An 11319-nucleotide genomic window follows, 5' to 3' on the forward strand; every position below is an offset into this window, starting at 1 on the left:
TGATGAGGCCATTTTGCAAAGTTTACGTCAGTTCGGTGGATGGATTTGGATGAGAGATCCTCCGTGAAAAATACGTGATAATAAGTGTTTCACCCCCAATATTGCATTAATTCTCGTGCTTCACAGTGTCAATTTGTAGTTCTCACCATTTACTTTCACGGCGACTGTGTGGAAAGCTGACAAAATCAGTGCTGAAAATAGTCGGTGGAAGTTCTTTTTTTTCTGTTCATGCAAGGAAATCCCCAAAAATCTGTCCAGAAGTCATCGAAGAAGGTGGCATTTTCTGCATTATTCCAACATCTGTGCGACGTGTGACTTTGTAGCAACCCTGTCTTGTGGATAAGAAAACCCCCGTAGTAGCGTGAAACTGAGGTGAGTTGCGAGGAAGTTGCATTGAAGCAGGGACTCTTTTTGCGTAGTTTGTTTTCAATTGTGAGGGGGGCGCAAGTCCCCTCCGGACAGAGTTCTATGATTTTTCTGCTTCTTCTGGACTGCTGCCTGCCTATCAGTATGACATTGGTGAGATGTCGCGCCTTCAAAGTCACAGTGAAGTTGTCGCCAAGGACGTGAAAAACACCTCATGGGCGCGCCCCCATTTCGCAAGACTCTCTCCTCTCTCTCTCACTCACTGCCTCTTGGCTCCCCGGACAGTGAGCGGCGCCAGTGCCACTCACGGGGTCCAGAGACAGAGACAATATTGGGAGCTGTGAGACAAAGACGAGGAAGTCATGTGACGCCCCATAAAGAGTCTGAGATCTGAGAAAGTCGCCTCTGAATACACACCGATGTTTAATTCTGCCACAATTGGCCAGCAATTTCTTTATTCATTCTCGCTGACTCCGAGACACGCCACTTGAGCATTTCGTCGTGCAGACGGGCTGGGCTTTGGGATCAGTTCACTGGTTTTCAAGACCTTCTGTGGGGAAAAATCCAAGATCGAAGAGAAATCGAATAGGAAAGGCAGAGATTCTCACTTAATCCCTTAACATTCTGTTATCAGAAAACTTTTGAATCATCCAGAAAGACTCACTGATATCGTGGCAATTTGTGATGTCACTGGGTTTCTCTGTTGTTATCTTGAGAAGGGGGGAAAAATTTTGAGAACTGAGGTGTGAAAATGATGAATTTTCTCGGTAAATATTTGAGGGAATTCTTGGGCTTTCAGCCGTTCAATAGGCATTTCTGCTCCTCCCACTGTAACTCATTGTAATGGAATTAGCACCTGAAGAAGGGTGAAAATCGATTGATATAATTTCTGAATTCTTTATTGTGCTGCTGGTGGACAAAAGTAGACAGATTATGTAGAGAAATGTGGGTTATTTTGGGTGTTAAATCTGCAATTTTCTTGGTCGAGATAAATTTGTTACATTTTCTGCTGTTTTGCAGAGATTTAATCCAATAATTTACAATTTTTACACATTTTTAGCCTCAATAAAAGTCCTTCACGGTGATTTTTGGTGAAGTTAGCGATAAAACTGCTCCAATCTTCCTCTATTCATACATTATCTGCGACCTACGCAATTTCCATGTTATCACTTTGCTGGAGGAAAGAGAGAAAAAAAGGGGGCGAGATAGAGAAATTTACCTGCTTTGGGTGTTATTTTTGTGTATTTGCGTCTCTCCCAATTCACCCTGATAAATATGTACGTTGTTTTCGTGAATGTCGCGTCGTCTTTTTATTATTCGTGAGTAAACAGACGCGAGAGAGAACCCAGCGAAGATGTGAAGAGGAGAGACAAGAAGAAGAAGAAGAGTGTTTTGCTCCTTGAGCGCACTTTGCTGTGTTTCGTACAGGTGCTGGTTTGGGATGTGAAATCAGTCCTCATCAGAACATGATGATGATTGTGCTTTATTATGCATAAACGGGAAGACTATGAAGAGGAGATCCTCCACAAGAAAAGGTGTTCATCATCAATTTGCTCTGCAATGATGTGATGATGAAGTTTGTGGCGCGCAAAGAAAGAGGCCTGAAATTATACTTAGAGTGACGAATATGCGATCGTCAATTTCGGTTCGACGAACTCTTGAGTGGAAAAAACGCGTAATTTTTCCAACCGTCTCACTCTCACTCGCACGAGTGGGTCCAAAATTGAAAAGTGGCGTTAGAAATTGGAAAGGGAGGCAAACAACACGGAGATCTCTGGAGCTCCAGAGTTGCTCGGTAGAACTATATCTTGCGAGAAATTATACACTCTTGAGGAAGTTAAGAGAGAGAGATTCAGTCTTCAGCACACTTGTTTGTTGTTTATTCTTTTCGCTGCCCGAGTAAATTATGCCTCTCTTGCACGGGTTGCATTCCAGCTGGAGGAAAATTGAGGGAAGACTTGTGAATTGCAGTAGATAAAAGGTGGTTATTTATAGGACTTCAATATCAAGCCACGATCATTGACCTGAGATTGGGCATTTTTCCTCATTTTTCTGGGTTTATTTGATCAGTTGGCATTTCGACGGGTGAATCGAAAACTATGAAAAGCCAAAATTGTATTTTTCAGCAAAGAGAGTTTAAAATTTGCCAAATTTCCTTCAAACCCCTCAAAACGCCTCCAAATCGTCAGTTAAAGTGCAAATATTGCTCTGTATTTATTATTTTGTGAATATTTTAGATAATCTTATTGATATTTATTGAAATTTTTGACTAAAATATGGCAAAATTTAATAGAAAATCTGAAAATATTAATTTCCAAAGTCGATTTTATCCAAACAAGTTCTAAAAAATCAACTTTTCATGCTTAACTTGGATTTTTCTTCAGAGTTTTGAAGTGAAAAAATTTAAAAGATATTTAAAATATTCATTTCAAAGTCTAAAAAACATTTTAGGGTAATTTTGAAGATTTAAAAAAGGCGTTTGATGCGTTTTTCTGCAATTTTTGAGACATTTTTCTTTGAAAAATTGTCTCATAAGATACAAATTTCAAAATTTTTGTACAAGAAGAACAAATAAATAGCTTTTCAAACATACATAAGGCGAAAACTATGATAAATCGACCTTTCATCCTTTTCGATTCACCCGTCGATTTGGGAAATCGGATATTCTTGGGCAATCTCACGTGAGAATTCAATTCTCAGGCATTTTCACACTGGCAGCTTCAACTTAATTGAATATGGCGAGACAAAATAGACGGGAAATGGAATGTTTAAGAGCAGAATGATGGATTTTATGAGCACTCAAGGCGGCCGGTAACACATTAAGAGGTGCATTTTGCCCCACAAGAAGCGCACTTCTTCCACAAAAAAAATGCCAAGGAAGTCACGTTGTGGAGAATCCTCATGAAGGAGAAACGGCGGCGTATTTGCCTGTATGGCTTCACTGGTGACTCTGAAGGTGTCAATTCTCTGACCTCCCTTTTATTCAAGTGCAAAAAGCAAAAGGCATTTTCTTATCATTTGCAGTTTGTATAGACAGATAACAAGTTTGAAGGTGTGCAAGTGAAAAAAGTGTACATTTTCAAAAGTGTCTCTTTATCTCTTTTGTACATACAAATATTTCCTTGCATCACAGCTTCTTTTTATTCTTTTGATTTACATATTTTTTGTTAAATAATTAATAATTGATAATAATTGAACAGTTGAAGGATTTTGTGTTTGCTTCTTGCTTTTATTCTCTTCAAGACATTCATTATTAAAGAGAATTTTTCAATATTAGCAGTTTATCGAATGAATTTAGCAGTTGGATTGGAGAGACTTGATGAATTTATTATCTATTGATACTATTACTATTGAAGTAAGGAGAGAATATCTATACAAAGAGATATACAAAATGAAATTACAGAAATAATACACTAATTGACGAATGAAAATGTGTGATTTATTCATTTCATGTTCCCCGTAGCTTGCTTTTGGACAATTCTAAAACTCTGTCTCTATAAAACAAATAAACAAAAATCTCTCAAGAAAACATAAAAAAGTAAGTTCATTCTCAATATCAAATTTTTTATACTATATATATATATTATTTTTATGTATTTACTTTAAGAAAAGATGAACAAAAAAGAAAATCATTTTCCTTACCAAGAAAAAAAAATTTGATTATTATTTAATATGAAAAGATGATTTCTTTTTTATTATTTGTGTGTTTTTTTAATTAATTCCTTTTGGCTCATTTTCATTCTTCTAATTTTTACACCATTTGTGGGAAATTTTAATTGAATATTATTTCATATGGAAAAAATTGAGATGCTAAGAAATTGAGATTTTTTTTTAAAGTTCTGCTTGATTTGTTGATTGTGAAAAATTAAAGTAAATATGATGAAAATACACAGTGAAATCTCAATTTTGAAGCATCTTGATTGGGAATCTGGATTTGAAGGGGGGAAAAAGTGTGATGAAAATCTTGAAGCGCAATTTATAATGAATAATTTCTCACTTAATACATAATTAGCCACAAAACAGAAGATATATATTTATGTATATTACATAAGGAAACAGAGGAAGAAACTGTTAATATTTTATTATATATCTTGACCTCTTCTTACATAATTTTACTCTCGATTTTGTGTTGTGTTTTTCTTTCATTATTACTTTTTGTGCAGTGTGAACACTTTGACGAAAGATATTTGTTTGTTTTCCGTAATTTCTTTCTACAGAAACGCCAATCACAACACACAAAAAATCACTTTTTCTATCTCTGCAAAAAAAATTTTTTTGGAGCGTGTTTTATTATGTTCAATCTTTTGTGTGTCTTGATTTCATATCTTTGCGTTTTTTCACTGTTTTAACATAGTACAAAATATTATTTCACGGCGAAACACGTGATGAGTGTGAAATAAGAAGATTTTAGAGATGATTTTTTAGTTTTATTACTGAATCATGATCAGAATTTTCGTGGAAAATGACTCACAAACACACACAAACAAAGCATTTATTATAATCATTGTGTTGTTGTTGGACATAATTTATCATGAACATTTTTTATGTGGTTTTGTCTCTTTTTACACACTTCATTAAGGATTTTCTTTTGTGGCATTAATTGGTATTATTTTTCTGTGTTGGTTGTTTGTTGACGGTGAATGTGTGTGTGTGTTGTTTTAATGGTTTTTCTCGATTCTCTTTCGTCAGTGAAAAGGCAAAAGGACGATATGCAAGTGAACGTGGCGGGAATCAGGAGGAATATCAAAAATTTAGCGCACAATTATTCAGATGCTCAGGTATGTTTTCACTTTGCAGTCATAAGAATGTCTGTTGTGTTTATTTTACACACAAATACACTTGATTTTCATTTTCACCTTGAAGAGTGTGAACTTGAGAGAGTGGAAAAATATTGAATGCGTTCTGATGTGCGGCGCGAAGGCCCAATGAAATGGGATTCTCAATAGAATTTCTCGTCTTTTTCCCCTTGCATTTGATTTGCAGGTAAAAGTGCGAGAGGCGACGTCAAATGACCCATGGGGACCGTCGGCCACGCTCATGGCGGAGATCGCCGACTTGACATACAATGTTGTGGCGTATTCGGAGATAATGGCAATGATATGGAAGCGATTGAATGATCATGGCAAGAATTGGCGTCACGTGTACAAAGCTTTAATCCTACTGGAGTATTTAATCAAAACGGGAACGGAGAAGGTGGCGCAGCAGTGCAAGGAGAATGTCTTTGCCATTCAGACGCTGCGTGAGTTTCAGTATTTGGAGGAGGGAAAGGATCAGGGGCTTCATGTGCGCGAGAAGGCGAAGCTGCTCGTGTCGCTGCTGAAGGATGATGAGCGTCTGAAGAATGAGCGCACGAAGGCGCTGAAGGCGAAGGAGCGCTTTGCACAGCACGCCAGTGGCTTTGGGAGTGACGGCTCGATTGATGGGCCGACGCATCGTGACACGGCGGGCTGGCATGACGCCGAGGCGCGTCCGGCCAATGTCAATGACATCGAGTTTGTGCGGCCGCAAACGGTGGGCGAGGAGGAGCTCCAGCTCCAGCTGGCGATGGCAATGTCGCGTGAGGAGGCGGAGCAGGAGGAGGCGAAGCGTCGCAGTGATGATGTGAGACTCCAACTGGCGCTGAGTCAGAGTGAGCAGGACTTCAAGTGAGTGTCCTTCGAAAGATGGGGTTTCCTTGGAGGCATCAGCTGATGATGATGTGTGTGATGTCTTTGCAGGCAAAAGGATGGCCCTGGACCTACGGCACCGCCGAAGCAGCAACAGAGTCATCTGATGGACTTGCTGGACATCTCGCTGGGCGCCACGAGCATCTCCAGTCCACCAGGAGATCCGTGGACGATGCCACAGCCGCCCACCAGTCGCCCTCCAGCTGCTCTGCCCGGGGATCCGTGGTCACGGACCTCTTCTCCACCCGTGGACCCATGGTCGCCGGTGGCTGGAGCTGGGGCTGCCGCCCTGCCGCCGAAATCCGACAGTCCCAAGTGGCTGTCGCGCAATGAATCACCATCTGTGGCCTCAGGATCGTCCAACGAGGGTTGGCTGAACACACCGCAAGGGACATCGAATGGCAATTTGACCACCGGCAGTGATCCGTGGACGACGAAGAAGCCAACTGCCAGTGATCCGTGGCACACGGGAAGCGGTGTGCCGGAGAAGACGGCTCCGCCGGCGGATCCGTGGCACATGCACAAGGACTCGTCGAATTCCAACAGCGATCTCGGTGGGAATGTGGATCCCTGGTCGCCGGCCCACAACAAAGTGCCACCAATGGGCGCGCGTCCGTCGCCGGTGGGCGCAATTACGTCCCCGTCATCGGATTTGGATGAGTTTGACATCATCACGAATCGCACCAAGACCACAAACGGCACTAACAACAACAACTGTGAGTACTGAAATGGTTGATAAACTCTTACTACAAATTGCTAATTGCCTTTTGCTCGTGCTTTCGTGAGAATTCTGCGAATGCGTAATCCAACTATTATTATTATGATTATTATTGAGTAAAATGTGGATGAATTTGTGAATTTTAACGTCAAGAGAAGAGAGAAGGCAACATTGTGAATCCGTTTTGAGCTCTGATTAATTGTTTTTTTTTTCGCAACTGAAGAAGAACAGAATATTCTTCAATACATTTTTAGTCTACAATATACTTTAATGAGTCTTTCTTTGCACACACAAAAAGAGAGACCTTAGAGAGTAAAATATGTAAAATGAAATTGATTTAAGGCTCTGCAGAGGTGAATTATGGTGTGACAAGGAGTATGTATTTTTGTTGTTTGTTGGGGTTCTCGTACAGGAGGCGACAAGCGACCATTTTAAGAAGAAGAAGATGTATAGTTAAATTTGTGTTTCGCGGTGAAGTGAATTCGCGGGAATTTAAATTTAAACAATTCTTTTTTTCACGGATTTTCATTATTTTATTCAAGTTGTGAATGTTTGTATTTTCTTTTGCTCCTGTGAAGCCGCCCACCCTTTTTTCCTATACATATTCGCCCTTCTCTCCTTCTCAATTAAGTGATTATTTTGGTAAATTATTTTGTTTCTAATTCTCTGCTTCACATAAGTATTTAAGACATCTTTTGAATATCTGCTGCAGTCCACATTTTCATTAATAAATTCACACGTGTCTCTTAGAACATTTTTTTTTTCACTTTAAAAGTGAGATGAAAATCGTGGAATCTTGGAAGTAAAATTCAACTTTCTCGCAAAAATTAATGAAATCCATATAGAGTTATTGAATATTATAAAAAAAATAACTTATCAATCGATTGATCTTCCACTGTCTCCTCATAATCCGAAATAATTTCGATTGTGTTGTCGAAGAGCATGTCTACTTCCGATTCTTTGTCACATCCGGCTTGATCGCGGATCACATCATTCAGCTCTTCATCCTCGTCTCTCAAGACTGCAGTTCTCTCCTCAAACTCATCTCCATTACCGCAGGGCATGATCTTTGCGTAGGAATGATCCCCTGTGAAATACGAGAGCACATTTAAGTCAATCAATTTACACATATTTCTATTCTGAAACTTACATAGAATTGCAATCTCTGGGTTGAGAGATTGGATGAGGTCCAGACTCGCCTCTGGATGAGCCCGGCTCAGCTCTGGAGATGTCCCAACTTTCGTCGGGAAAACTGAAAATTATTACAGATGAAATAATAAAAAAGAACAACCTGCATTATATATAAATCATTACCTCCCTTCTTCAATCTCCTTCTGCACTTCCACTCTCCCTGCAGAGCTCGGGAAGTGGGGTGGAAATCGTCAGGCAGGAAGTGGTCAGAGCACACTCTGATGATCTTCTTCTCAATACCTGACGACTTCTTCAAGATTTTCCTCCACTTCCTCACCACCTTCTCACTCTCGTGGTGTGGGAGTTGGTGGAAGGAGACGTGGGGATTACATCCCTGGATATTCTCACAGCCAATTGCACTGCAATTCATTTTTCTTCAACTTTTGCACAGAAAATTGACAATTAGAACGTGCGAAATGAATGAACAGTTAGTTTATTGTGACTTCGCGCGAAAAGAAAGTCGCGATGAAAAATAGTATGATCAAAATAACGGCCGAATTTTTCGCTAAAACCTAACCTCAAATAGACGATGTCGCCTCCTGTACGAGAACCCCAACAAACAACAAAAATACATACTCCTTGTCTGTTAGGTTTCTTTGGGGTTGATTTTCTTCCATCGGCGAATGAACGAGAGAGAATAAAATGTCTCTAATGCTTAATAATTGTGTATATTGAACAGGTTCCGTCCATAAATCAGTTAAAACAGTCTCCGTTTCCAATTTCAATAAGTCAAGATCCTTGGACACCTGTTAGCAATGCCACTAACAATTCGCAGCAAGTGAGTCTGATCCTCCTCACCTTTTCTATGTATACAAAAAGAGCACACGTGAGGTTTTTCGTTTCCTTTTTCTTTGGATTGATCCTCCAGTCGGTGTGTTTTAGTTAAGAACATGTGAGATGTTAGAATTTAGATGAGCGACTGTGAGATTGTGTTGCAGATAAATTGCATGAAAAAGTGTCCTGTTAAACGTGGGAGTCAGAATTTTTATTGAATTCGTTCGATTGGGAAAACCCATTCGCGAGAGATTCGGCTTATTTTTGTCTTCGTGTCGGACGATTCTTACGAAAGTCCTATGAGAGTCCGCGAAACGAACAATACATATGAAACACATATGAAACATTGGACATGTCACTCAATACTACTTTTGGATGCTTGAAGAAGAGTTTACTCTCACCTGTAATTCAGTATTCGGTGAGTTGGGATCAAATTTTCGAGTCCCTAACGGGATTTAGATGATTATAATTCACTTTAGTTAAGGGGAAAGATTTTTTCACTTGTGAGTTAATGAAATTCACTGGATTTTCACTGATAAAATTCCTCCGTCAAACTGTCTCTAGTCGATTTTGAGTCGCTCTCGGCGTGATGTTTAACAGGGTGATTTTCCTGCAATTTTTCTGGGTTTCTTTCTTTCTACAATTTGTGGTTAATTTTGTATAAAAATTGTTGACTCTTGTTTTCTCTTTTCTTCTTTCTTTTTTTCTACCTTCTTCATTATATATTGACAAATTCTCTCGTACTCGAATCAATAAAAATGCATGCTCTTCTGTGAAAAATGTTTTGAATGCAAAATGCAAAATGATAGAAGTTTGGCAATCCATTCACTGACGATGAATTCCTTCAACTGCGTAATCAACAAGAAAATGCACCGATTAGCAACAATAATAGCTTTGGTTTCTATCAAATTGAGAATGAGGACAGCGATCAGGATAATTTCTACTTTAGTAGAAGCAAGAAATTCAATAACAATCTTGACAATTATTTTTCCGTGAGTACGAAAGAGTGGCTTATTTTTGGTTTTCTTTCAACAAGTTTTGTGTCTGTTTTTAGTGAAAATGTTGGACTTTCTTTTGACAAAATGTTTATTAGGCTTGTCGTTGTCTCTTTGTAGAAGTCTTTTGTTGAGTTTAGCGATAGAGAGAATTATATATTTATGATTTAGTTAAAAAGTAGTGTAAATTTGTCATTTTACAATGTTAAGATTAATTAATGAGCAAAGAATGATGAAAGGAAGATTGTCTTGTGTGGCGTTTTAATTGATGAATAATGAATAATTCTGATAATGTTTTCTTTTCTCTGTTTGTGCTTTCGTTACCTTCGAAACAAACAAAACAAATATTTAGCAAACAATGGGAGCTTGGACACTAAAATAAAGTGAAATGTTGGTAAATTTAATCTTTATGCCAAGATAATGCATGCTAAAGAAAAAAAAGACTCACACTGATTAAAGAGTTAGTTTAAATTCACACACAAAAATATTTCTTGATTAGAAAAAAAAAACTTTTGAATGATTTATTCAAATGACTTCTTCTAATGCGCTTTTCTCGCTTCTTTTCCCTTTTGTCTCTCTTGCAGAACAACAACAACAACAGTATGCCATGGAGGAGCACTGAATCGACACCATCTTCAAATCCCTTCTTGTCATAAGGAAGAAAAAAACACAGAAAGAGAGATAAAAATCCCACAGCGACTCACAGAGGAAGAAAGAAACAGATTTTTGTGTGCGGAGTTTGCAGCAATTTAGAATTTTACACGCGATTTACCATTTAAAAACAAAAACTTTGAAAAGGAGGAACGTTTGAAATTCCTGCTGATAAATTTTTTCCAATTCACGCGATTCAACAATTCTTTTTCGTCAATGTTTGCGCGCAATCCCTTTTTATTGCGGGAAAATTGTGTGAGAGAGAGAAAGAGAGGAGAAAAAGAGAGAAATTTGAAGTGTTTTTCGCTATTTACACCCTATAAAAAAATTGCCTGATAAATGATAAAATGAGAAGGAGAAAAAAAACATGTACATGAATGATTAAGAGAAATGGTAGAAATTTTTGTGTGAAAGCGAGAATTGTAGATTTTTATACATTTGAATGGGCGTAAAAGAGAGAGAGAAAAAATATTGATTCACTTTCATAGATTTTCAACAGACAGCAAAATTATATATATATATGAAAAAGAAAAGAAAAAAAAGGATTATAAAGAACAAAGACGACAAATATTCAGAGTAGCAAAAATTTTCAAATTATTCACAGAAAAAGAGGTCAAAATCACTGTTTTTTTTATTGTAAGATTTATAAATATATATATATTTTATTTTTCAATCTACTATCTTTTTTTTATATCTTATCGATGAATATTTTCTAATTCATTTTTCGAGTTATATAGAGAGACAGAGAGAGAGAGAGAGAGAGAAAACATTACGAAAAGAGGAGAGAAAAAGATAAAATGGGAGAAAGATTTTACTGTTTAGCGCGTAAGAAAATGTTACGATGAAACTTCAACTAATCCATAATTTTATTCTATAATTTACAATTTAATAATTTAATAGTTAATGATTTTACTGCTGAAAAAGGTGAATATAATTATACAGAAACAAAAATGATTGT

General features: G+C 37.9%; 1 protein-coding gene across 1 annotated transcript; it reads left to right on the forward strand.

The window, feature by feature from the left end:
• Nucleotides 1-19: 19 nt before the first annotated feature.
• On the forward strand, nt 20-11312 carry LOC132260894 (epsin-2). Its single transcript, XM_059759284.1, has 8 exons — nt 20-372; nt 3830-3904; nt 5056-5144; nt 5350-6011; nt 6084-6748; nt 8595-8719; nt 9525-9707; nt 10295-11312. Coding segments are annotated over exons 2-8 (1797 nt in total). The 5' UTR covers nt 20-372; nt 3830-3903; the 3' UTR covers nt 10367-11312.
• The last annotated feature ends 7 nt before the right edge of the window (nt 11313-11319 follow it).

Source organism: Phlebotomus argentipes, unplaced genomic scaffold, assembly GCF_947086385.1.
Source record: "Phlebotomus argentipes unplaced genomic scaffold, Phlebotomus argentipes genome assembly scaffold_18, whole genome shotgun sequence".
Classification (NCBI taxonomy): domain Eukaryota; kingdom Metazoa; phylum Arthropoda; class Insecta; order Diptera; family Psychodidae; genus Phlebotomus; species Phlebotomus argentipes.